The sequence below is a fragment of the Opisthocomus hoazin genome, chromosome 18 (genome assembly GCF_030867145.1).
Source record: "Opisthocomus hoazin isolate bOpiHoa1 chromosome 18, bOpiHoa1.hap1, whole genome shotgun sequence".
Classification (NCBI taxonomy): domain Eukaryota; kingdom Metazoa; phylum Chordata; class Aves; order Opisthocomiformes; family Opisthocomidae; genus Opisthocomus; species Opisthocomus hoazin.
Window position 1 is genome coordinate 13,364,256 of NC_134431.1, and position 27,729 is coordinate 13,391,984.

Genomic DNA, 27,729 nt, shown 5'->3' on the forward strand with positions numbered 1-27,729 from the left:
GGCGGGGCCATCCCCTGTCTGTTAGCAAGAGTGGGAAAAGCCATTGGTCAGCCAGAAAGAGGGGGAAAAGCCATTGGTCAGCCAGAAAGAGCGGGAAAAGCCATTGGTCAGCCAGAAAGAGCGGGAAAAGCCCTCGGTCAGTCAATCAGGGCAGGGCTGGCTGCTGTCTGTGAGAGAGGGAGAGAAAAGCCCTTGGTCAGTGCGTCAGGAAGGGCAGGAAAATCCTGACTTTGGTTTCTACAGAAATTTTCTGCTTTTTCTCTCTGGCCCTATGGTTTGACCTCAGATCATGACTTTTAAGTCCAGCACACAGAACAGCCTTTTCTAATTTCTTTGATAATCTCTTTTACCTCTTTTTAACATGGCTTCATCCCTTCCGGAGAAGTTGGATTGGTCTGCACCAACCTTCATGGAGGACCACAGCGTGCGTTCCACCGAAGTGCCAGCTGGGAACAAGGCCAGCTTCAGGGAAACAAGTCTGTCTGGTCATGAGAGCCACGTCCCTAGGTAAAAGATTTAAAAAATTGTACCCATACCCTCTTTCTGTGGTAATACTTAAGTAGGTAGTGCACCATTGCACCTAATGGGCTTGGACAAAAGTGAAAAACATACTCTCCTACAAATCACAGGGGAGAAGGGGCTGTCACACTGCAAACAGCATCTCCGTTCCCTCAGACCTCTTCAAAAAGTCTGTAGGTACAGACAGACATACAGAAAACCGTGACAAAACAAATATACTGAATTTCACTAACAGAAAAATCTCATCATTTTTTTAAAGACTTTTTCCATACCCAGTGTATCAGCCTCAGAGGCTAGAACAGACTGGGAGCATCTTAAAAATATTTTAAAAGGAAAAGGATGATAATGATAATATTAATAATAATGATGATGACTTGGAGAGTTCTTGGTCTTTGTGACAGGGTATGGGAACCACATGGCTTTAGCAACATATGGTTCTGGGTTTTGGAGTGTGTTGGTTTATTACATTGCAGATTTTTATATGTAACAGTTTCTCTTGTGTATTTATACTGTTTGCTTTCTAAAGCTGCTATAATATTGATCTTTTATGCTATTAATGTTGAAGATCATTTCTTGTGCTATACAGAAACAAGTATCTACTTATGCTGCAACCTGTTAGAAATGATCAGGGAAACCCCATGAGATATACAGTGCCTACCCCTTCTCTGCTCACATTTTGCTGTTAACGAAACCAGCGTGAATTTTAAGTAGGCATGCTTGGCCAGCATTGTATGTTTGCTTATTAAAATTCAGTTAATCTCTGCAAAAGGAGACAGAATATCAGCAGGGGGTACACAGAGAATTGCTGTCCTATTCCTCCTATTTTGCCGCATTTACATCTTCTGTTGGCCAATAAATTGGGAAATTTGGATTGGAGCAGAAATCTGGATTTTCATATTCTGCAGCAAACTTTGAAGTACATCTGGAATATTAAGACAGTTACAGTGGACAGAACGAAATGAATAAGTAAACTATTTATGAGTATCAAAGCAATGACATGGTTTAGATTTCCTGTCTACCTATCCATTCTTTCGTCCATCTGCCCACTGTCTTCAACACTCTAGTTTTTGTTATGTTGGCGGTATGCATCACAGTCAGCTTTGCTTACCTATTTTACTCTTACTGCTTGCTGCATTACACATTTAGCTCACCAGGAAACCATTTCCTCTGTGCTTAGTAGAATTTCTATTTTGGATGTGGCAGTGAGATGTAGGACTTTAATTAGGAGGAAGAGACTATGAGTCTGAAAGTTAGGGAATCTTGGACTTGGTTATGAAGGTATAATACAGTAGAAAATGCATGTTGGCTGCATGACCAGGCCTTCTTGTATTATCAGCACTGTAAATGCTTCACTGTTTCACCTTTGGAAAGCCATTAGTCTCTCTGTGTTGAAGTTTATTAATCTGAAAAACAGAAAAGATCTTACATCGTGTTTGTTGAACGGTTTAATATTATTGAACAAAAATATTAGTAATGCTAGTAGGGCCTTTTTATACAGATACTATTATGAATAACATTTTAAAATAAAAGGTTAATATTTTCCAGAAATTGCTTTCAAAAAAATGATAATCTAGTTTCAGCAGAATGAGGAGTTAAGTGGAAGCTAGGCTACAAAACAGAAGAAACATATTCAGCTGATAGAAGAGATCTCTAAAGACACTTCATTTTTGTTTAAGGAGACTCATAGCCAAGTTTTAAAAACCATACTTGCTGATTTTGTAACAGTGGAATAATTCATTTTGTGTGGTGTGCACTGGTATTGATCATCTTTTCTTAGTATATTACTTAATGACGAAGTTGGACTTTGCTGATAAAACTTTGAGCTAAAATAAGTTTTGTCTATTCTTTTAATTCCTACCTAAACTCATGATGGTATATGGTACACTTGTAAGTTTAAGGACAGCTGAAATGTTGGAGTCAGATTGCTTATGAAAATAAAAAGCATCTGTCATAACACTCAAACCAGCCTACAGTTTTGCTGTAAGGGATATGCTGCAAGGTTACTTTGTCTTTTTCGCTGAAAGATACAGGGTTTATTCTTTTCATAGGGCATCTGTTGAGACTAAGACTTCATATAATTAAAACTCTTAACAGTTTGTTCAGGGCAGCAGATCAAAAGGTTAATGTGCAATGGTACAACAGGAAGTATTTGTACTCTTGAATATTTTTTTAAATTTACAGCATTTAAAAACAACTTAGCTGAAATCATAGCCAAAGACAATATTACATCATTTATAGTAAAACATTAATCATCAGTCACAAACCAGCCAGTTGCTCTAAAAGTTCAGCTGGTGAAAAATTTGATGGTTTCAGGATTGAACAGAAATGTACTTTTAATTGTGTCCTCAGCCATGCATCTGGAATGGAAAATCAAAGATTTTAAGGAAACTGAGCAAAACAAAAAACCAAATGAGTTCCTCTACATTTTTGAAACAAATATCTCCTTGAAGCAGTTTTGGATTACATGATTTTTGTAGGAGTGAGGACAGATGATCAAAACTCAAAGCAGAACTAGATTTTATGATGTGAACTGTATCATTAATTTTCTTTGTTTCAGTTGTGAAGTTCTTCAAGCAATAGAAAATGTTATTCAAGATGTACTTAAAAGCTTGGCCGAAAAAAAAGCACCTGTTCTCACATTGGCTAACAGATCAGATTGGAGGAATGTAGAGTAAGTATTATATATTCTAAAGTCCTGCCTTATATTAATATAAATTCCATTAATATAAATTTGATTATGTAACTTCCAGAAAAGTTAATCATAAATAGTTCTATAAGTATTAGAATCAATAAATAATTTGACTTCTTAAAAAGTAACAGATAAAATGTAATGCTTAGTAAACCACTGTGCATGAACAGGCATCATATTATGTAACAGCAGACCATAGCATAAAGGGGAATGTAAAAGTACTATAATAGGGGTTAGAAAGGAAAGGAAGGTTCTATAAACAATCATTTTCTGGAAGTAGTAGAAACCGGGAATGGTAACTTGTATTAGAGTGAAAAAATCTGTTTTAGGCTGGAAAAAATTACTAGCAATTTCATCTTCCAGTGCCTTTGCTGTGCTTCCTCTTTTCTTTTTCTCTGCTTTTCCCAATGATATCTTATTTCTTAGAATGCTAGTGATAAACCTATCTTTTTGTTCTACAGAGAAGATGCATCTCACCCCTTCCTGCTGTATTTCTTGCCTCCTTATTGTGTTCTAAGTTCATTACCAGACAAATAATGCAAAACAAGTTTCTAATGTTATCTAAATTTCAGATCTTATGCCAGCTTATCTATACAGGGTCAGAGAAAAAGCAACCTGTCCTCCTTTATAACACACTTTGTGATTTGTAGAAGTTGCTTGTGCAACAGTATTTTTCCAAGGAGCTCATTTAAACTGAAAATACCTGAAACTGAGAGATTAATTGCTTTCCATAATACAGAAGCAAATTTATAAAGGAAGACACAAATCTATTTCTTGCCCCCGTCATAGCTTTGGACATCAGTGGGTTAAAGGATATTTAGATTGCTAAAATTGCAGGGGTGCTGGTAAGTGGACACATTATAAACATTTGAGGTTGAGAAAGCATAGCAAAGCTTCCACGCGTAACAGTTTGGTGGAGTACTCATTTAATGAGAATAATAAATTTCTGTCAATCACAATACCTGAGGGGTCTGAAGGTCATCAGTTAACTGATACGCTTGTATGTTCCAGGGAATTCAATGGTTTGTGTCTTGATATTTTGACAAAAATGTTTCACTCATATGTCTGTAAAATCAAAATACTATAACAAAGTTTTGCAGTTTTTGGCAAACTTCAGGGAAATGACATTCCAGGCTAGAAAAACAAATGTGAGATGTTACTTGCCATCAGAACACATAGGGGGAAAAATGTTCAAATTAAAACAAGTTAACATCACAGTATGTTAAAAATAAGACCCATCGCTCACATTAAAAAAAGCTGAACTATTATTTATGGTGGAGAAATGTAACCTCAGATATGCATTTCTGTTGAACAGTGACCTGTATCTCACTTTAATACAGCAGTTCAAGAAGATTAAAATAAAAATAAATAGAGAAATAAAACCAGAATGCCAAAATATAATATGCATGGAAGAAAATATAGTCAGTGGGTCACTTTTTTTCTTTTGTAGGCAGCCTTTTCATACCTAGTCTGCACAGCTGGAATCTGCTGGGCAGAAACTAGTAGAATGAGAGAAAGATTTCATGTTTGCAATGTTGCTTGTAAACATTTGTAGATGCCCAGAGAGGTATTTACCTGAGAATGATGTCAGTCAGTGAGAATGCCAGGCCTAAAGCAGCACAATCAGTTTCCATTGTCCAGCTGTATCTTTCCAGAGAAAAGGAAAAAAGAAAAAAAAAATCCCATTAGTGGAAGGAAGATTTTATAGAAAACTACTCTGGTAGGGTAAACGCAGTCCTAGGAAGAATAGCTGGATGTCCGACCTAATGCCAGTTCACAGTTGCCTTTATGGAGTATCTGTGGGAGCCACAAGGCTTAGGTCCTTCAGCACACTGTTTTCTGAAAGGAGCGTTGCTTCTTTAACCTGAGAGAGCAGCCAGCAAAGTTTTGATTAGTGTTTTCCACCCGTGCAGTTACAATGCAGGGAGTATGCAAGTGAAATGTACAAATAACTTTTAAATGTTGCTGCCTAAAGGCAAGAAAGTTACTGCAAAGCTGTCAGGCAGATGCTACTCTCTGCTGTTTGTTACTGCTGTCACTTCACGTGTGCACCGTGGTGTGTTCTGCCACCCAAAGGATGCATGGAGCAAAACCTCTGATGAAGAAATTTAGAAATATTATGTGGTTTTCGATAAAATTATGGCCATTTTACCACCAATACATTTTAAAAGTACATACAAAACTCTGAAATTAAAAATAATGTTTTAAAGACAGGGCTGTCTTACCATAAGGTGCTAAAATAATTTTAAGTAAAATAACGAAGTCTTGTTAAGAAAATAACTGATTCTTTTGGCGAAATGTGCACCTTCAGACATGAAATGGTGAAACATGAAATAGTGGAGCTCGTTCAGATTAAAGAAATCTTTAGAGAATAGGATGAACAACATTTTTGTCTCCAAAAGTTAATAATGGAATATAATTGAGTTATTCTGATAATAATTTAAGGTCATAAATCAGATAATAGTATTATCATATAAAATAATAACACTTTTTCATACATTCTTCATCAGAAAGTCACTGTGTCAGACTTGATTTGTATTCCAATAATGATTCCCATTTTTTCCTCTGTTGGTTATTCCTTTGTTTTCATATTGTTCCGTATTTTTCATTACAAATAATAATTGATGCTGATGTATTAATAGTTAGAAACATGTATAAAATATTCTTCTTGTCTCTACTTTTATCTGGAAACATGTATTTTAGGCTTAAATTTAGTCTTGAAGTACCTTTATGAGAATTTTTCATGTTTTGAAGCCAATGATCAGACAGGGGCATTTCAGTAACATTTTGAGTGGGTCATTTTGGCAGATGATTTCTGCTGGCCTTTTTCCTTCAGCCACTCCAACTCCACCCAAGTTGATGATTTCTGTACTGAGTCTGAAAATAGCACTAGCATATTTGATTATAGGAAAGGGGTCTGAGTCTGAATTACCTTGCAGAGAACAATTTACATATATTTAGTAAGCTTACAGTTTTATTGTATTTGTTTGCAATGTCTCAGATTTAAAGATTCTGTAGGTCTACAGATGATACCACATTCTACTACAAAACAAATAAGAAGTGACTGCCCTAGATCAGCACAAAAATTTGGTAAGTTAAAAAAGTCCAAAAGCAGAATTCATGTTTTGTCTTGTACTTTCGTTCAAAACTTAAAAAAAAAAAAAAAAAAAGCATCGTGATTTAGAAGTGTATGGCTAATATAACCTGATATTATGACCAGCCCTTCAGCTTTTCTTTTCTCTGTTAAATTATAGTGAGTGACAGTGAAATTAATACAGCTTTCTTACAGTTTCTACCCTCCCTGAATGAAAGCATATTCAAATAGTCTTAATGTGAAAACGTCACCCTCCTTCAAAAAGCTAGCTGGTAAAGGAATGTTGGAATATGGACAACATGCTAATTTCTTTTTCTAACTCAGTCGTTTAATTTCTTGGCCTGGACAGCAGGGCATACATTCCATCACTTAACTCCATCATGTTTTTTTCTAATTGTGCTAGAAATTATTGAGTGTTTTGATTAGTACAGTCTCTCTGTGTTTTCACAGCACATTAAAATATGTTTCAAAGTTTTATTTTGAGAGACACAAATATGGGTCAATATAAAGACATATTATTGTATATGTGTTTTGAAAATGAATAAAAAATTTTTTAAAATGTATCTTTTTCAGCTCTGATGCTCAAAATGTTATCTATTATCTATAAGATGGTGCAGAGCAATACTTATGCAACTAAAAGGTAACATACTACATTTCTGTAATTTCAAATAAAGTCGTATTTTAAGAATGTTCTTGTGAAAAATGGCCTGTAGGATACAAACGTGTAGGATAATGGATTCCTGTATGTAAAAGGCTTTAGGTTGATCTGATTATCCATGCTCTCTATAAAATTTTCATGAGCCTACAGCTGTTTCAGTATTATAATTACAAATACAATGTTTTGTCTTGATAGAGATATATATTATTCAGATACACTGCTGTTTGGTAGTCAAAGTGTTGTGGACAATATAATCAATGACATTTCTTGCATGCTTAAGATACCTCGGAGAAGTCTACATATAGTAAGTGGCTTATTATGAATGTTTTTATCATTATTTCCAAAACATATAGATTGAACTGAAAGCTGAAATAGAAAGAAAAGTTATCAGTTGGAAATCTGTAGTTAAAATAAAAAGTGTCATTTGTGCAATTGAAACTCAATTATGGTTTGTCATAGCCCTTGAAGGGTTTCTTTCTTTAGCGAAAATTTGTAGACTTTGCTTGCTCCAAAAGTTTGGGACACACTGCCAGGTAAAATCACAGGGCCTTTTGCTATTATCTGGCGAAGGCAGTGCTTAGAGTGCAAGACATCTCTTTAGCAATTCGTACTCCATGATTTTACTTACAAAAATTAAAGTAAGTCAGAGATGTAACAACCTTTCAGATATACTTGTGTCCCGTGCCTTACAAGAATTCCTTTGGATCTAAAGGCAGTTAACATAATTTATTGTAAGTATGCCTTTATATCCACGATGACAACAACATTGCTTAGTGTTTCAAAGGTTGGTGGCAGTCAACAACTGCTTGTTACTGGTCAGAGTTCTTTTCAGAAGTTTTCTGTTTTGCTTGGTCAATATACAACAGCATGTAATTTCCAATTTACTGTATACAACTTACTATTTTTTTCAGCTGTCTACAACTAAAGGTTTTGTTGCTGGTAATTTAAGTTACACTGAGGAAGACGGTACAAAAGTGAATTGTACCTGCGGTGCAACAGTATGTACTATAAAACAGTAACAGTAATTCATAGCATCTACCTTTGCATGATATCCTGCACTTCTTGTAGCTCAGGTTACTACATACATTTATTATACAGACCTGTACTGGTGGCAAACTGAGACATTACAACTTGGGTGAAAAAAAGAAAGATAAAGAGTATTGCTCAACTGAATTGCAATTCTGAAGCTCAGCTATATACTCACCAAGAATGTATCATAGAATCATAGAAAGTTTGGGGTCGGAAGGGACCCCTAGAGGTCATCTAGTCCAACCCCCCCGCAGCGAGCAGGGACACCACTAACTAGATCAGGTTGCTCAGAGCCCTGTCCAACCTGGTCTTCAATGTTTCCAGGGATGGGGCCTCCACTGCCTCTCTGGGCAACCCATTCCAGTGTTTCACCACCCTCATTGTAAAGAATTTCTTCCTTATATCCAGCCTAAACCTACCCTGTTTTAGTTTAAAACCATTACCCCTCATCCTGTCACTGCTGTCTCTACTAAAAAGATTGTCCCCATCTTTCCTATAGGCTCCCTTTAAGTACTGAAAGGCTGCAATCAGGTCTCCCCGCAGCCTTCTCTTCTCCAGGCTGAACAAGCCCAACTCTCTTAGCCTGTCCTCACAGGAGAGGTGCTCCAGCCCTCGGATCATTTTTGTAGCCCCCTTTGGACCCGCTCCAACAGTTCCATGTCCTTTGGATACAGTTCCATGTCCTTTGGATACAGTTTTTACCTTCTACCACAGGAGCCTTGCAGAGGAAGGCGTATATATTGTGTATCTTAGGGTTTATATTACAATGTTCTGTCAAATAAGTACTATGAATCACACCATCCTGAGTTCTCTGAACATACTTCCTCTCTGTCACAATAGATTGGGTTTTGGCAGAGTAAGAAAACAACTCTTACAGCCTGGGTTAACATACTCATATGGTCCTCAGTGAGCTGCTACTGCCACGCTGGGCAGACTCCTCTAGTAGCAACAGCACAGATGAGAGACTGAACTGAGCTTGTATAATTAGAAATCTCTTTAAAGACATGAATTATGTTCTCATTTACAGAAGTTTAATGATGATGCTCCACAGCATTAGGGTTGATATTGTCTTCATGTGCCCAGCACTGTACAACCAAAGGTATATAACACCAGGCTGTTTGTCTCAGGATTCTCACTTACACAGAAATTACAGACATGAGAAGGGCTTGTATTGTCGACTAATTTTATCAAAGGTGGCACTGAGCTAAAGGGAGGTTTATAACCATAATTTCACAAAAGTCAAGAGCCAAAAGTGGTTTGAGGAGATAAGATTCAACTAATCTAGTCTTGAAAGATTGCCTATAGCTGTGCAGAATATGAAAGCAGGAACAGAACTCAGACTTGCTGACTGTTGTCATGATTTGCTGGAAAATGTGTTCATTGTAAGCCTAAGTTGGTAATTTCAAAATGGAAAGATAACCTTAGCTGCCTACTATACTTTGATTTTAAGCAGAGCGTAAAGACCCCTGTTATTAATGCTCTTCTACAGCTCTTCATATTTTTATTTGTTGAGTTGTTCCACCCTGGCACCAGAGGTGGTTTAGCAATCAGAAGTAAAAGCAGACCACATACTTTAATATATATACACTATTTTGCCAAGTTCTTCCTGCAGTTCCTGTTTCCTCATCCATATGCTTGCCAGGTTGAGCCAATCCTAATATGAGATGTAAATTCTTCAAATGTTACTCCAAAATAGTCATAAAATCAGGTTGTAAGTTAATAAAAACAAGGATTTAATGGGCTTTCAAAAAGAATACTTAAATGTTTTAAGCCTGTATTAAATTTGCAATTTTCACACCAAGCTAACTTTTTTTTCCGGCTAAGACAGATAAAAAATTAATCAGGACATTGTTATCACTGTAATGTCCAACAACAATCTTCTGTGACAGTAGCACAAACATTTGAAAGCATCTTGTTATAACAGGAGGACTCTTACACAAACATAAAATAGAGCAGGAGATGAATGGTTGAATACGTTTATAAAGAGGTGAAAATGTCAAGATTGATCTTGTATACAGAAGATGAATGGTTGTTTCAGGATGTAATTGTGTCCTTCATTACCTAATGCTGTTATTTTAAAATATATCATTTTCACTATTTAAAATGATTAATCTCATCTTTGTTGTTTTAGGCAGTCACTGTGCCATCTAATGTTCAAGGAATTAAAAGTATCCTTTGAGCAAGAACTCTCACTGTAGACTGAAAAAATAAAGTAAAAACAAAGAATATTCCAAGTTAAACAATGTTGTGGTAATTTTTTCTTTGCTTCTTGGCTCTGAAAATGAGTCATGAACACTGCTTTTGGCTCCAGAACAGGTATTTTAGTGCATTTAGTTTTAATTGATTGGTGTGACGGGTGTTTTTACATGCAGCTAGCCTTAACAGAAAAGACTTAATCTCACATGCCAAATTTATGTTAATTGTAGAAAAAGATGCAACTTTTCAGAGACTCTTGGATGATGATTTCTGCAATAGATTGTCCCCATGTATAATGATTACGGTATGCGTCTTACACTTCATATCATCTAGCTAGACACAAACAGTTAAATGATACTTTAGCATTGTAGTGGTGCTCAAACTTGATCAGAAGACCATAATCAAATTAATATGAAATATGTCTAGCAATATTTATTTCATTTTAGTATCCTGGTAGAAACACAAAATACACATTCTAAAGATTTATTTCCTCCAGACGCCTCCTTAGCTTACCAACTTCATGTTAATCATGTGTAAATGGAATATGCACACGAACATGTTCTGGGCTACAGCGAGGAAAAAACATATCCCCATACCTAAGAGAGATAAGCATTTATACTATGCTGCATACTGTCCAGTTATAGTCAGTCATAGCAAGAACTTGTTTTATGTTGTTTCATTAGTGCCATAAATATTTTTGAGAAGAAAAAAGTGGCCTTCTTACAACAGCTTATACAGATACCAGAGTACATCTATACATCAGCTCCCAGCCCTTACAAATTAACTCCTTAAATAGGGGAATGTATGATACTTCCACAGTGCCTGTAAACCAGGACATCTGCTGCGCTGCTCCCCAGCCCATTCCTCCTTCCCTCCTCACAGAGCCAAAATAGGAGCATGCAACTTTCCCTGCAAAATAGCTGCTGGAGAAATATTCCTGCCAGCATTTTGTTTGTTTGCTTGCTTTTAAATGACAAATCTAAACACATATGTAGCCAGATGTTGTTTTTATTAATTTAAAACTGTCTGCTTTTATTTTATCTCCTTAGGGAAGAGGCATACCAGATCTTAACACACGACTCCTGGTCAGAAAGCTGTGGGATTCTTTTAAAATTCCTATTTTCACTCTCATGGATGCAGATCCACACGGTAAATCTGTAGAGGTTCAATGACATAAAAGGAAAGCAAAATTTATTTAGAATGTCGTTTCTCACTTTTATGGGAAGGTCCTCAAAGCACAGAGGTCCAGCACAATCAGAAGGTTCCTGATTTATGTAGAATGTATCTAGAACTACGGAAGGAGTTTAACTGAAACATCAGTACTGGCTTTACATCGCCATTGAATATACCCTTACCCTCTGCGATGATTTGTTGTGCTTTGATGTGTTAATAAGAATCTTACCCTGTATCTAAAAAAGAAAAAAAAATAGAATTCATAGCTCAGAATAGAACTAGATTTTGAAAGTACCTGTGGCCCTAAAAATGAGGGTAAGGATAATGGAACTTTATGATCTGTTGCGTGATTCCACTGATATTAATGGGAGTTAGGCACTTAATCACTTCTAAAAGTCTCAGGAGGTCCTAGCTATATCTGTAAAGAGTTAAATACCACTGAAAACGTTGCTCTGTCAAGAACTCCAGCTGTTGGCTATACTATTCATTATGTAAAATGAAAGGAAATAACAGGAACATTTGTAAATATTGCTCAGTTTGGTAAAAGCAAAATTTTTAACTGCATTATGATCCTTAGGTGAGACAGACGTGAAGAAAATACTATGTTAGAGCAAAATGAGTCTTTTATTGGTTTTAAAGTAGTTCACATGCTCTTGTATTAATAACTCAGCACTGATGTCAATGGTTTACAGTAGTGAAAGCTAGAAACAATGAGTCTGATGCCAGCAGGAATAAAGTTCAGTTAATCCTAAAACATGTCCATCACATTCTGGAAGTGCTATTCTGTTACATCAGCGGCAGGTCTGAAATGTCCTTCATTTCATGAGGGATTCTGTGTATGTGAGTGTGTATCCCTTTGTGTGAATTCAGAATCTGAATTCACATACACAAAATGTACAAATCTCTTACGTATCTACCTAAATACCACCTAAAATTAGGGAGATTACTGCAAAATGAGAAGCAGCTGCTCAAAGCCATAGCACTAAGCAATACAGACTACACAGGACAGACACTTTTTGTGATAGATGTTGCATAATGCGTAAAAGAGCTGATAATCCTTGGTTTTGTAATGACTATGCACAGGCAGCATGAAACATTTAACTATAAAAAGGTGACATATTATGCTCAAATTTTGAGTATTTTGACATACTCTAAAAATAGTTGTAAACCATAAAGAACCTCACTAACCATAAACCCATAAATGTGATGCCATAAAATTGAGTTCTTAATGCAGCTGTCTTAAACATGCCCAGTGTGCAGATAAACAGACACTTGACATCTGGTATTCTGCAACCTAGGTATAGAAATAATGTGCATCTACAAATACGGATCTGTGGTGAGTAGAATTTTTCCACTTCAGATACATTGTTTTGTAGCCCAGCCTTGAAGCTGGAATGTATGAAATGTTACAGCCTTTGTTAGAACGGTTACTGCCTTTTATCATTTTGTTTTCAACACACAGTTTTTAGGTCTGGTGTATCTGCAAAAACAGCTTCTTCCTGCAACAAAAAAAAAAAAGGATAACAATGACAGGTGGTTCATTTAACTGTATTTCAGTTTTTCCCTGCTGCACAGGCAGTTTTCAGGAAGTCCAAACACAAAAGTGTTCTCCATTTTGCTTTGTTTCTGCCTTAGAAGAGAAATGAAGGCTGAAGGGACCTTGGGAGGAGGAGGACATCACTTGTGAGATGGGTGATTCTCCACAAAATCATGTTATGTTGGTGAAGATTTTGGGCTGGGGTGAGAATTTGCTTATGGATAGATGCATTAGCGTGGAACATAATGGAACAAGAGGCAAAGGGAACAAGAAAGCATTGTTATATTACACTGCTAAAAGGTGAGGTACAAGAAGACAATATGTAAGGCAGGCAGACTAAGGTGAAGGCAGCGGGCAGGAGCAGATGGGTGAGCTGTTCAGTAGAACAATGGAGAAAGAACATCCAAAGTGAAAAAACAAAACCAAAAAAACTATTTCAAAAAACTGTCAAGACATCAATGATGTCAGAGTTCAAATATATGTCATAACAGATGCCTCAAGGACATCCAGGGAGACAGAACTCCCTTGCTTTCAGGTGAGCTGTCATGCTTTCACCCCTCCTACAAAGGTGTGTAAGCTGATAAAACACCATCTTCCAGAACTAAATTGTCAGATTCCTTTGAAAGTTTATTTTGTTCAGTTACAGAGCAACAGGTGTATCAAATGAAACTAGAATATGTCAAGTTCATTACAAATGATGGAAGTATTCCTTTATGCAATATGTAATTTCACTGTGATACTTTGCTGTAGGGTGCTGTAGATGACCAAAGTTTTCATGGATTGTAACAGTAACCCGACAAAATCAAGTATTACACCACCACCACTTCTGGCTCAGAAAGTTGGAGTCACAAACCATTGGGAGCAGGGGGAGTACTCGGAGAAGTATTATTAATTGCTTATTTGTTCTTACACTTTTCCCTGAGGTATTTACTGTAGCCATGATACTGGACCAGATGAAACTTTGTTTGGGCTATTTTTATACTCTGTGGTACTTTCCAGGAGAAAATACCAGAAATTTCCAGATTTGATTGTCATTGCTCCCCTGGCTTTTTTTTTTTTTTTTTTTTTTTCCAATCAGACTCACATTGACTGTAAAAAACAAAACAGAACAATTCAGACTAGACCAGCCTAAATTGGACTAGTCTGGAAACTGTCATAGGCTGCAGGCTGCAAGTCTTAGTGAAGGAACAGTTTCCAGCAAGGGGATATGGTAAACTTCAGTTGCGTTATTATCTGCTATACCATTCTGATAATGAAAATACTGAATTATATTTGTAATGCAATCTGACCATGACCCCAGAAGGTATATATCTCAAATAATTTAAACTAAAAGTCACTGAATGTTATAGTTGACCTTTCTTATTTCAGTCAATGTCTTTTGAGGCCTATCATCTCACCGTTCCATCTATAAAGTGGCTTGGTCTCCTTCCATCTGATCTTCAGAGGTTAGTTATTTCCCCAAAAGAAACAAGTATTCTTCTGTTTCATAGACAGGAAATGCAATCTGACTTAATGCACAAAAAGACAACTGAAAAGCACAAAAAGACATTTAAATGACATTTAAAGACATTTAAATGCATTATTCTTTTCATGTATTATTTTGGCTTAATATAAAGAAATAAGTTGGAATAAATATTTAAGTATATGAGAATATTTAACAACTTTATTTTCTTTTCAGATTAAATATACGCAAAGATGTCCTGATTCCATTTACAAAGCAAGATCAAAATAAATTAGCAAGTATACAAAAGAGACCTTACATTGCTAGTCAGCCAATGTGGAAAAAAGAAGTATGTATAAACCTATTGTTTCCTATTTCTTACCCCCCACAGGACAAACCCTATCGTCTGCAATCCTGTTCCTCTTCATGATGGCAAACTCTTGGTACAGCAGAACCAGTAAGGTTTTGCAGCCCTAAAAGGCAGCAAGATCAGGAAAGGCCATGCCCAGTCACTCCGAATCAGTGGGTCTCAGTGGCTCATGCCTGAACTGGCAGCATTTTAAGCATTCCTGCCATTAGTCATGTGATGATCATACACTCTACATGGGATTTTACTGCTTTCCTAAACATTACAGAATACATTACATCTTTGCAAGTAGAAGAATGCTTGCAGCAGTTACTTACTCAGTACTAGACCTCTTGACTTGCTTGTAGCTTTTAAACCCTGTATCTCAGTTCAGGCACATATTGTGTGAAATGGTTAGAAAGGAAGAAAAGGTACTGTGTACCTTCTCCTTCCTGTTTATGCTCATCTTATAAATTGTTTGTGTCACTGTGAGGTGCAGACTAGAGAACACAGGAACGTACAGTGAAATGAATCGCAGCTCAGTGACAGGGGTTTTGCAGCACCATTTCCAGTAATACTGACTTTACAGTTCTACAGGCACATCCAACAAGTGTAATTCTTACTGAAATAAAGACCTAACACTGGAGCAGGCTGTTACAGCAGCATCACACATTAACTTGTTCTTTTTTTTGTAGCTGGAAATTATGGCAGCATCAAAACTGAAGGCTGAAATTCAAGTTTTAACTTCTCTTTCATCAGACTACCTCTCCAGAGTCTATTTACCAAACAAGCTGCAGTTTGGTGGATGGCTATGAATGCTTGTTTGCAAATGAAACGTTTTTCTTGGTATTGTTTTGTTGACTGCTCTTAGAAAAAATGCAGAGAGACAGAGGAGTATGTTTCAGCCCCTTGTTAGGTTTCTTTATCACTGCATCTAGATTATCATTATCTTTTTTCTCTTTCAAACCATAAGAGAAATTAGTATTCTTTGATGAAATACCGTTGCTTCCATCCTGTGTCTTCTGCACTGTAACAATGCCAAATGCAATGGTACGTACACAGAAAGAGAAGGCGTTCTTTCTGGCCAGAAAATGTTAAGTTCAGGAATGTATCAAGGAATTGCTTTGCCTTCTGTTCTTACAGCACAAGATGATGCTGTACCAACCTTTTTATTTCTGATGAGAGAAGAAGACTTAGGTAACCATTTATTGCACATGCCTCCTTTTGGAAATTATTTTAAGTACAGCATTGTGGCATTTTGTGTTCGCTGTAAATTCAGACCAAAAAGTCAGAGTTAGTTCTTCATTACTGCCTATCTCCAGCAGCTGTAAATGTTCCAGCAACCAAACCACTGTTTGTCTTCAGTGAACATGTCAGCAAGCAGATGTTATTGACAAAGAACTTAATAAACAATCCTGTTAATGATGCACGTGATAACAGAATCCCTTGTTCAATTTCTTCATTTAGTTGGATCTAAACCAGTAAAAAGGAGCAGGAAACTGTGGCGATTAAAGTGTACAAGAAATTTTATGTGAGGAAACTAAAGGGACTGCACAGAAAGCTCTTCCAAAACAGACCTATACAGCCACCAGCATGGCTCCCACCGATCCTATCTGCAGTAGACTGAGCCGGCTGGGTTCCTTCACTGCCGTTTCACCAGGGTTAAATTCAAAAGGAACTAAAACTCTGTTTCACTCCCGGCACAGCAGCAGCGTTCCCACCGACGGCTAACCTCTGGTGCCCGGGGGCCCAGCAGAACGCGCGGCCCTTCCCCGGAGGGGCGGGGGCAGGGGCGGGGGGCAGCGGGGCGGGCGCTGCCACCGGAGGCGCCGAACGGCTCCCAGGGCCCGGGCCGAGATAGGGAGCGAGTTCCCCGTCCCGCCCCGCTCTGTCTGTCAGCGGGCGGCCCGTCGCCGCGGCGAACCCCGACTCGCCGGTAGCTGCAGTGCCCGCTGCCCCGCTAACCCCGCTCCTCGCTTTCCTCGCGAAAAGCAACCCGGCCTTTTCCCCTCTCCTCAGCAGCAGCGACACGGAGCGGAGCAGCGCTGCACCGCACCGCACGGTCCCGGCACAGCCCGGCCCCTTCCCGCCCGCCTCGGCCAGGGCGCAGGCGCCGCCCCCGCCCCGCCGTCCCCGGCGCCTGCGCAGAGAGCCGCGGCCTGTCGCGCGCCGCCGCCGCGTTCGCCGCTGGGCCGCGTCGCAGGAGGCAGCGGGCCGGAGCGGGCCCGCCACACGGGTGAGCGAGGGTCAGCGCCGGCGTCCGCCCCGCGACCCGGACGGGCCCGCTCCGAGGGCCGCTCCCCGCGCCGCCCGGTGCCGCCCAGTGCCGCCCTCGGGGAAGCGGGACCTCCGGGAAATGGCGCGTCCCCGCCTGCCGGGAGTCCTGGCTGCCCCGCCGGGCGGGCTGCAGGCGGGGGCGGGAGGCTGAGGCGGGTGCCGGAGGGGGAGCGGCTCCGGGGCGGGCTGTGCGGGGCCAGGGGCGGCTGGGGGCCGGGGCGGGGTGAGCTCTCGCCCGGTGACGGCCGGGGAGGGACCCTGGCAGCCGGGCCGGGTGTCCGACCGGGAGGTGTCAGGGATCCGACTCCACCGAGAAGGGCCGTTTGTTTTTTTTTTATTTTCGTGTATTTTTTGTATCCGTGGGTGCCTCATGGGCGGGGTGAGGGGTGTGCGGGTGCAGTGGCTGCGCTGAGACACCCCAGGGGTGCGTGAGGGCCGCGCGGGTCTCCGTACGCTTGCTCCTCGTTTGCAGGGCAAGGATGAGTCTGTTCGGATCGACGTCGGGCTTCGGTTCGGGAGGTACCAGCATGTTCGGCAGCACGACTGCAGACAACCATAACCCCATGAAGGTATGCGCCACAGCCCCGCGGGAGCCACTGTTCTGCCGCTGTGTTCTAGCGCGTCACAGCAGCGCCTGCTCACTCACCCCGGAGAAGTAACAGGATCTCAGTGGACGGTTTTCAGACGTGGCTAATTTTGTTTTGTCTTCTGTCCTTTATAGGATATTGAAGTAACGTCCCCACCTGATGACAGCATCTCTTGCTTAGCGTTTAGTCCGCCGACGTTGCCGGGTAATTTCCTCATTGCAGGATCATGGGCAAATGATGTAAGTCCTCACAAGCAGACCTACAGATGAATACAGGGGGAGCATCGGTGCCTAAACTGCAAAATGTGATCCTAAAAACTTGTGCCAGGGCACCTGAAAATCTGCCTCTTTGCAGAACTGCAAAACTTGTGCGTGGTGCCAAGGCACTAAGCTTGACATAGCTGAGCCGCTTCAGCTGAGAAATTGAGGTGTGATCTTCAGATATGTCATTCCCCTCTGCCTGTGTGTTTTAAGCTTCAACTTGGGTTATGTAGTCAGCGTTTTCCTTGTTACATTTTTATTACTTTGGTTTTTCTTTTTCCTACTTGTTTGGGTTTTAGCTTCACTTTCTCATGCAGTTAGGCTAAGATAGTTACACTTTGCCCAGTGAAAGAACCATGAATGCAATGGTAAATCATCCAGTTTGACAGTGTAGTCTCAGAAAGGTGGAGTTCCTACAACCTTACTGAAATTTATTTGGATTGAAGGGTGAGATCCCAACTGGCACAAACACGGAGGGGAAGACAAACGTGAGCACATTTTTTTTACTGTTATGCTTGGTCTGTTGCCGGTAGCCTGCAGCAGGCAGCTTCTTCCTAGCTGGCGGTTAAGGGCCCTCCAGGAGAGCGCTGGGAGGTGTTCTGTGATTGTAAGGTACTTCTGAGGTGGGGCTGAAGTTGCAGGGTTGAGTTGTGGCTGTACAGATAAAAGGGACATAATCAGAGAAAATAAGGTTTCACTAGTTCTGAAAAAAGCTTGGTGTTTATAATCATACTTTTCATTGTATAAACTGGGGCTGGGATCTTCTAGAAGAGAAGTCTTCTAAGTTCGTAGTGTCAAGGTTATGTCTGTATATGCTTCTCCTGTTACAGGTTCGCTGCTGGGAAGTTCAAGATAATGGACAGACAATTCCGAAGGCTCAGCAGATGCACACAGGTCCTGTACTAGATGGCTGCTGGAGTGATGTATGTTTCCATTTAAAAATCAATAAACAATTTTTACCAAAACCCTAAATAAATTGGCATGTGGCTTCCAGACAGACACACATGCCACGTGTGGATGCATCCCGTGATTATTGTGTAGGCTTATGTTACTGTAAATGTGTGCTGAGCATGTCGTAACAGAACAGACTAATGTGGGCGTAAGAAGGGTAAAAGTGAGTTTAGAAGGAAGAATGTATTTAAAGCTAGGTAATGGCTAGCACAGTTTTCTCTGTTTATGACATACAGTTGTAAATAAGTTTCCCTTTTTATGTTTCTTCTTTGTCTTAAAATCCCTTTATATGTTACACTAATGTTATGCTATTACTAGAAGAGAAGTAAGACGTGACGGTTTTCTAGTAGATACTGCATGATAGAGCTGTTTAATCTCTTGGCCTTGTTCTTGTTTTTAGGATGGGAGTAAAGTATTTACTGCTTCCTGTGATAAAACTGCCAAAATGTGGGATCTCAACAGTAATCAAGCTATTCAGATTGCACAAGTAAGTAAGCAGGCCCCAAGTTCTAAGGTGGAGTTTTTTTCCTCTTCTCTTTTTATTAAAAGCTACCTTTATTAGCAAATTAAGCTAATGTTTAGTGCTTCTGAAGTAGATACTGCTATATGAAGAAGAGGTTGTAGGGTGCTTTTTCTATTTCTGAGATAATGAAGTGCACATCAACAGGGAGACTTGCAAGCGAAGTGATGTCAGTCACCTGTGCAGCTGTTGCCTCTCTTTTACTTGAGAGAGCTCTTCCCATTGCTGCTTTGATCTCACTGAGTTACCCTGCTGCATTATAGGGGGGAAAAAAAATAGTTAAAAAGTCATTGAATTCACTTTTGCAAATACCAGTTTTCTGCTGCAGTAGTAACTGAGTTTATAATTTTCATTCTCAATTTAGAATTGAATGTCCATAGAATGTGTAGTTATGGTGACTGAAATGAGTTGCCAGGTGTATAATTTAAGAAGAAAGTTAGCCTTTTTCATGATTGCTACTTGTATTTTGAGGGGGTAGAATTCAGATTCTCAGCCTTGATTTTAAAATCTTGTTGGTATAATTAACATAGGCCTTTCTTCTGTAGCTCTGGTCAGAAGCAGCTGGTTTTTATATTAGTTTGTAATAAATAATGTACTGTATTAAAATGTTGATTTTTAGCATGATGGATAATACCCTTTATAAATAATGGAAAGTCCTGCTGTTCATAATTTGTATTTCTGCTGTGACCATCTTTCTTTATAGGGTGACTTGATTGTAGTTCTTTGTGTGGGTGATTTGACAGCACTAAGCAACACAATAAGGCCAGGACCAACCTTTATCCTAACTGCTGTGACTAAAATAATGAATTGTTTTTCTTGAATGGATAAAAAGTGTAAACATATGCAAAAGATATGAGGAGCATAAACAAGAAATGTGGACTGTTATCTTAGTAAATGTATGTGTTTGCCCTTTTTTTTTTTTTTTTTCTTCAGCATGATGCTCCTGTGAAGACTATCCACTGGATTAAAGCACCGAATTATAGCTGTGTGATGACAGGAAGCTGGGATAAAACTTTGAAGGTATGGTTTTTGCCTGAACAAATGGACAAAAAACATGCTAGTAACCTGTGTATGAAAATATTTATGTGAAATGAAAATAATGTATTAAATACTAATACAATACCTAGATTAATGAAATAGCCTGACTTCACAGATAGTTGCAATATTCTGACTGTAAACGAGGATGAAACAGTTTGGTACCAACAGCATTCTCTTTACTGAAGTAATTCAGATGGTGTATCCTTGACTCCAAGCATGAGTTTGTTCCTTTCTCTGTTTCCATCAGTTCTGGGATACCCGTTCACCAACACCCATGATGACATTGCAGCTCCCTGAAAGATGTTACTGTGCAGATGTGGTAAGCCATGACATACGGTGAAGTAGTGTCAGTTGGATGCCTGGGAGTACGAATAAACTGGCAGTCTCTGAGGCTTCTGTAGGTTAGCACTAAATACCGACTGTTAGTGTAGAATCATAGAATAGTATTCCATCTCTGTGTGATTTTAGCAGTAAAACATAAATTAATCTTCTTGATCAGGCTCTGGAAAGCAGGTATTTGCATCATATGAAACATGCTTAGTATCCTTTTAACATCACAAAACAAAATCAGCCCTAGGACTGACCTGCCCTCATCTCTGCATGAGTTTGCATTACCGCTATTGGAACTCACATTGGAAAGGTCAGGTAATAATTAGAAGATTTTTGGTATGTGCAATTTCTCAATGGCAGGGAAGAACTGATTTGTTTGAAGATATGTCTGCAAATGAACTTTGTTCTTTCTCTTCTTCCCCTTTCCCTCCCTCTCTTTCCCCACAGAAAATAGTCTAAGTCCTTTAACTGCTTCAGGGATTTCTGCAAAACAATAAATAGAATTCTCTGCCATGTTGTTAAGATAAGTGTTTCTCTTCCAACCTGTTTTATAACCTTATCCAGGTTCATCCTATGGCTGCTGTGGCCACTGCAGAAAGGGGTTTGATAGTTTATCAGTTAGAGAATCAACCTTCTGAGTTTAGAAGAATAGAATCTCCTCTTAAACACCAAGTAAGTGATTATATTTATTACAAGCATATTTATACAGTTTGTTGAAATTCTGGGCTTGCCATTTTTTGGTGAAAACAAGTGTTTCAACACCAGATCTCGGTATGGCACATGTCCTGGTTTGCCATTGCTATAGCTGATCTTTGTAAGGATTTAGAAATGTAACTACGGTGACCCAAATTCTCAATAGAACGTGAACTATCTTTTGACCTTGTTTGTGTTTTTGCTTTACTTTGCATTGATGTTTGTGGCATTTTGTGTACCCATGGAAAACAGACAGCATTCAGAAAATCTGGCCCTCAGGCCTCTGTCTAAAATCCTCTGTATCTTTCTCAAATTTAGCATCGCTGTGTTGCCATTTTTAAAGACAAAGTGAACAAACCTACTGGATTTGCCCTGGGAAGTATTGAAGGAAGAGTAGCTATTCATTATATTAACCCCCCAAATCCGTAAGTACCATTTACTAAAACATCCTTTCTTTATTGCTCAGTTTACAATGAGGAAAGTAAAAAGACTTTTTTTTTTTTCTTTTCCCCACCCCCCAGTGCAAAAGATAATTTCACTTTTAAATGTCATCGCTCCAATGGAACAAACACTTCAGCACCTCAGGATATCTATGCTGTAAGTATTCAGCATTTATCACTAGATCTTTTATACAGGGCAGTATACACTCTTAATGTAAAATTGGCCATGAATTATTTGTTCTCCTTGACCTTTCATCTTGCCTAAAGTTGTCTTGGACGTACGTTTAAAGACCAGTCATAGTCATACATTAAAAGGAAAGACAAATTTTTTTACTTCCCTTAAAACAAGCACCAGATCAACCATTCATTATCTTGGTGGAGATGACACTTGTTAATTTGCTGATATTGAAGCAATATTTAATATATTTGTGTAACGAGATTATGCCTTGAATTTTTAGGTACTACAAAAAAGATGATGCTTTCCTTGTTGCTTCGGTGGGGTTTGGGGTTTTTATTTGTTTTGGTTTTTTCCGGAGAACATATCTGAAAACATTTTTAAAAAGTTAAAAACTGTATCTAGTTGAAAAAAATCTTTCCCGTGTATTTACTCTCTCAGGATTGAGCACGTGTGTTGCGAGTGTTCCCATGTGTGGTGTTTTACGTAGCATTTTTTATGATTCTGCAGGTAAATGGGATAGCATTTCACCCTGTCCACGGTACTCTTGCAACAGTAGGATCTGATGGTAGATTCAGCTTTTGGGATAAAGATGCACGAACGAAGCTAAAAACATCAGAGCAGCTTGACCAGCCGATATCTGCTTGTTGTTTCAACCATAATGGCAATATATTTGCATATGCTTCCAGTTATGATTGGTCAAAGGTAAGAAGGGTTTAGACTTGTGTTCATACGTGCAGTTTACAACTAAGACTGCCATTTTCACATGAGGCTGTCACTGTTTTTTGTAAACAGTAGCTGAGTCTTTCTCATTGCGCAGGCATGCAAGAGAATTTACGGTGGGTGTTTCAGACATCTGATGAAATTTAACACTGAAATAATGCTTTCTTTGGTTTTTAGCTTCAGCTGGATAAGATCGCTAAACAATGCTATTCTGCAAATGGGGATGAGCAAAATGTAAATTACATCATTCAGGAGTTACTCTGGTTGCTCACACGCATTCTGCTGCGGGGAGCATCATGGGGCAATGTGGCACCCTAACAGGTTCCCACAAACCCCTTTGAAATGCACATCTCTGCTTCTTCTGCAGCTTAACTTCAAAAAAGCTGTGACTGTGGTTATGAACACTTCAACCGGCGTTTGAATGCCATGCACTAAATTTCCTGTACTATGCAGTGCAGCTTGCTGGTGGCACCTATTTATGTATTTCTCTTCCAAACTTGACTCAATAAATCCTATAGGTGCAAGAGAACCACCACAAACCATAATGTGGAGAATCAATGCTTCTTAATAGTTTAAGAAGGGGATAACAAGGTTGAAATGTAACTGAGTTTAATGCAATGGCAACTTCCATTACAAGTATTACTTTCCTGTTAGAACGAGTGTGTTTAACGTTGAGGATAACATTCTGTGTGTTTTTGACTGAACTGAATGCAGAAATCACACAGATTAACTCAATTGCGTGCCACAGAGAGCAAAATTTTAATTTACTGCACTGTGTCTAGTCTTCTGGACGCTGTCCAATTTAAGATAACTTTGCTAGACGCGAGGGCAGATGAATTCTTCTGTCCTAAATGCTTGGGTAGATGGCAGTGGTAGGTATGGACCAACGTGTCTTTCAGATAAACCAATAGGGAGTAGTAAAACCAGTAGGTACTAAGTACGAAATTTGCTTTCTGGAACCATTTCTGTCAAGTAGAGTTGGTAATTTTCCATTTGTGCATTGTACTTTAATAGTCTTATTAGTGTTTACTTTCCCCGATTTGAATACTTGCGTATTGAGTTGGTAATGTGTGTGCAAATAATGTCAATATGCAAAATAGTATATTTGCATTTGCACTTGGGGAACAGAGAGATTTGTGCAGCTGCCTGGAGAACTTGGGCTTCACTTGAAAAAATGTGACCTTATTTCATTTAAAAGATAGAAAATACACAGTGAAACTGGGTGGCCATAGATGTTTTAGTTTCTTCTCTGCCTAGAATGACATCTAAAAAAAAACCAAAACATTGAGCTCTTATACTGCATCTAATAAAGTAGTGCTTAGAGATATGTGGTTATTTTTGTATGAAAACTTTTTTATATATATTAAGAAAGGATAAACATCCCTTAAATTTTACTTTATACACAATTCTTGTAGTTAATTGTTACAGTAAGCTTTCTAATCCTCTGGTGTTGTGCAGTATCTGGTCTTAAAGACTTTAAGATGAAATCTTACTAAACTAATGGAATATTCATATTCTTGCGTTCTAAGGTTATGCTGATACTTCCTCTTTGAAGAGACTAAATACAGCTCATTTTTCTTTTTAGGGTCATGAATTTTATAATCCACAAAAGAAAAACTACATCTTTCTGCGAAATGCAGCAGAAGAGTTAAAGCCTAGGAATAAGAAGTAGTGAGTATGAGCCTGACTTGTGTTACTCTACCGTGTTTCTGCCATTCCTGCCTCTACTCCACTGCTCTACTGCCATTTGTGCCATATTGCACCACGGTTCAGTCAACTTTGGATCGCTAACATTTAGCAGGAACTGCAAAAAATTACATTAAAAATATTCTGACTTGCTGGAGAACATTTTTCAAATTAGATATTCCGATGTGTATAAGAAAGAGGCTGGTATTCACATGGCTTAATCACTGTCTGTTCCACAGCAATAATGAAATTGCAGCAAAATCTAAGTCTAAGTTACATACTCCTGCTTAGAAGTGCAACCATTTGTATCTATGGATTTATTTTATTAGTACTACATTAAAATATGTTAATTATAATAGATCTGGAGAAGTTGTATAAAAACTGTATTTTTTGTAAGTACTTGACGAATTGCAAGTAATTCTTCTCAAAGGAGGCTTGTTATTACTTATTATTCAGGGGTTCTTTCATTGATTTCTGATTTCCAAAATGGAACTATTGTCTGCTGTATGCCAGGGAGAAATGCCTTGCAAATTGTTTTCCCTCATTTTTGGATGAATTTGGCAGGTATGTAAGTGGCCACCAGCAGTGACAGAAATGCGAGACAGAGTATGGGCACAGTGCAAATTCTGCTTTAGTTTTTTCTTGCAGTCCAGCAATGGACACGACGTTTGAGCCAGCGATACTCATGCTTGTTCTAGTCCAAAGGAGAAACTGTCAGTTGTGCCAGGTGATCCGTAGTTCAGTAACAGGAGCAAACCATTACAGGGTTTGTTCTGTTCATCACCAAACCGATGTGTGCAAAATACTCGTGGCCTCAACTGCTTTAAGACTGACACCTTTTAGAGTTAAAAGTTGGTTACATCTCTCTTAACGTGTTTTTGTCCCTTAACAGGGGTTTCTGGATTGCAAATAAAGTACTCATTTTTGTATTAACTAGAAAATAGTGCTGGTGAGTTTCATCCTGATCACAAATGCTGTGAAACAAAACAAGTGGGTCTCTTTCTGACTTGAATCTACCACTGTTTACTTTTAACTAGCCAGTTGTATACATGCCAAAGTTTTCTTCATAGAAGTGAATGCTTATTATTCCTGTTTAACTATTGTTTGTTTGATAATGACTGAACAAAAATGGGGGGGAGGGGCGCATGTATAGAAATACCTGTCATATTGTACAAATTCTGTGTAAAACTGTATGTTGTAACAATTATGGACTCATGCTACATTTCAAATAAAATTTTTACTAAATTTTTTTTGCATTCAAAAGTTCTGTTATAATACCATGGGCAAGGTGATGTTCTTCACATCTAAAAGCAGCTTCTTGTCCTTCCGTTGTCATTCAGATACATTATCTGCAAGTAAAGTTACTCATCCTCCGATTGCTTCAGCTGGAAATCTAATGCTGTTTCCAGTTGTGATTTCATTATGAAGGATTCCTGTGGTTTTACGTCAAAGAATTAAGAGGACTAGTGTGAAAGGCCTCTTGTTTTATGAGAATTAATCAAGTTCCTTGCTATCTCAACAGCCAAACACCTGACAATTTGATCCATTTAGTGCAAATGGATCACACTGTCTTCAAACTCTCTATAGCCTCCTGGTCCTTTAACTGCAGACTCTACGGTGTTCATCAGTCTTCGCTGGGTATTTCTTGTTTCGTATAGTTGTATCTTTGAGGAAAGTCCACAAAATATACTGTGCTGTTGTTTAGAGATGCTCTTTTCTGGGGTTTTTTTCGCAAGACTTTTTTTTTTTTCCTGCTACTTCTATTTTTTTACATGGTTTTAGATTACACATTCGTGGACTATTTGTTTTCTTTAAGACAGAGAAGAGTTCCCAGCAGTTACATCAATAGCTGATCATCTGCTCAAACATTTCTTTTGGTTTTGTTGATTTATTTTTTTTTTTAAACTTTATGATGGTTAGGCTGTAATCTTTTGTTGTTAGCACATTTCTCCAGACATCTAGTCAAATGAATGCCACCAAGCAATTGCAGGCTCAAGGTTAAATGTGTGCGGTCATTGATGGGAAAAAAAATTTTTTAAAAATTGTAATCTCCTGTGTGCAGAACTCCCACTGGTGTGAACAGGGAAGAATGGAATGTATCATCTGTTTCTTGTTTTAAAAAATCTGGTTCTTTGTTTAAATACTTAACAGTGTGAATGAGTGATGAGAAAATAGATTCACTCCAGTTCAGCAGGTAGATTTCCACTGGATCCAATGGAGTTGCATCTACTGAAGTGGATACGAAGTTTGGCCAAACTATATTTGCCTTATGAAGCCAGTACTGGTAAGTCTCTCTGGTAATACAGTTCTGTATTAGTATGTTGAGTACTTACTCTCCTGTTGGAATCGGTTTATCTGTCAGAGAGGCTTCAGAATTACTTAGTCATCACATTAATTGTTCAGACTAATTTTAGGAGGTCATATTTTCCATTATGTTGCTGTGCACATTAGATATATTCAATTGGGAGGACAGAGTAAGATTTTTGAACTGATTTGTTTTCCATTACCCAAATTAAGAGAATTCATTGGCAATTTAGTCCTCCCTGGAATTATGGTGAGGTTCTCTTGTAAGTACACACAGCTCTATCCCTTCAAGCACCAAACGTAGTGGGAGCTTATTCACGCACAAGTAAGTGTTAGCGCAGGTTCTGAAAATGTATTAACTTGCCATTCTATGGCAGTTACCTGTCCAAAAAAGCTAAATTAAGTAGAATGTAAGATTCTAGTGTGTGCATCCAGACCTAACCACAGGAATGATAGATTTGTAAAATAACTTCATTAATTTTTTGAAAGTTTGCTGTCAATGTTTGTGTTTTATTGCAGAAAAATAATGTTTGGCATAAGGAGCAACTCAGTTAAGCCCCCCAAAATGGGGCCATCTTACAAACATTTTCAGGTACGCTATCTTAACTTCCCTCCTGCTAGTCTCGCATGTCCGTTGTCTTGCATGTTGGTTTAATAAAGCGTGTTTAGGAAAACTAAGCAGTTGACAAAAGTTTGTCTGCTAAAACGTTTCACAAATGAAAGCAAGACATGTTTGCACAGTGACAGCAGTCAGGCAGAGTATCTTAATTTACCATCTGTCAGATGCAATGCGATAGCTGAGCTGGTGAGTACTGCAGCCTGGCTCCTAGGCTAGGAAAACGGGTCAGCCTGAGTCATTCTCCAGAGAAGCGTGGACCTGGGATAGAGTTGGGGTTAGGTGTATGGGGGAAAGTTCAATAGAACTATTGCTTAGGCCTGGTTCAATTTCATTGTGATTAAGCGCTGTTTGCAGACGAGCTGTTTGGGCAGCTGTTCACTCTAAGGAGTTGTGTCAAACCAGTCTGGAAAGGTTTGCACCATTTGGCCTTTGAAATTACAGAAG

The 27,729-nt window shown here is 38.8% G+C and overlaps 2 protein-coding genes across 2 annotated transcripts; both read left to right on the forward strand.

Annotated features, from left to right (window-relative positions):
• The first annotated feature begins 409 nt into the window (after positions 1-409).
• Positions 410-15,497, forward strand: SPO11 (SPO11 initiator of meiotic double strand breaks). Its single transcript, XM_075438789.1, has 13 exons — positions 410-507; positions 3,077-3,190; positions 6,210-6,298; positions 6,876-6,942; positions 7,156-7,264; positions 7,872-7,958; positions 10,121-10,157; positions 10,380-10,489; positions 11,235-11,334; positions 12,657-12,694; positions 14,264-14,340; positions 14,574-14,685; positions 15,378-15,497. The coding sequence occupies exons 1-13, from the start codon at positions 410-412 to the stop codon at positions 15,495-15,497; spliced, it is 1,158 nt and encodes a 385-aa protein (XP_075294904.1).
• Positions 15,498-16,833: 1,336 nt separating this feature from the next.
• Positions 16,834-25,604, forward strand: RAE1 (ribonucleic acid export 1). The gene is made up of 12 exons (XM_075438835.1): positions 16,834-16,918; positions 17,432-17,528; positions 17,681-17,785; positions 18,637-18,729; positions 19,158-19,244; positions 20,211-20,297; positions 20,563-20,634; positions 21,210-21,317; positions 21,657-21,763; positions 21,860-21,935; positions 22,464-22,658; positions 24,262-25,604. The coding sequence occupies exons 2-12, from the start codon at positions 17,439-17,441 to the stop codon at positions 24,346-24,348; spliced, it is 1,107 nt and encodes a 368-aa protein (XP_075294950.1). The 5' UTR covers positions 16,834-16,918; positions 17,432-17,438; the 3' UTR covers positions 24,349-25,604.
• The last annotated feature ends 2,125 nt before the right edge of the window (positions 25,605-27,729 follow it).

Excerpts from the sequence above, each read along its gene's own strand:
- SPO11 (XM_075438789.1), top strand. The coding sequence starts at position 410 with ATGGAGGACCACAGCGTGCGTTCCACCGAAGTGCCAGCTGGGAACAAG. Across the intron at positions 7,265-7,871 it reads CTCGGAGAAGTCTACATATA|CTGTCTACAACTAAAGGTTT; the intron begins GTAAGTGGCTTA and ends TATTTTTTTCAG. Across the intron at positions 14,341-14,573 it reads CTTCCATCTGATCTTCAGAG|ATTAAATATACGCAAAGATG; the intron begins GTTAGTTATTTC and ends TTTTCTTTTCAG.
- RAE1 (XM_075438835.1), top strand. The coding sequence starts at position 17,439 with ATGAGTCTGTTCGGATCGACGTCGGGCTTCGGTTCGGGAGGTACCAGC. Across the intron at positions 19,245-20,210 it reads AAGCTATTCAGATTGCACAA|CATGATGCTCCTGTGAAGAC; the intron begins GTAAGTAAGCAG and ends TTTTTTCTTCAG. Across the intron at positions 21,936-22,463 it reads CACCTCAGGATATCTATGCT|GTAAATGGGATAGCATTTCA; the intron begins GTAAGTATTCAG and ends ATGATTCTGCAG.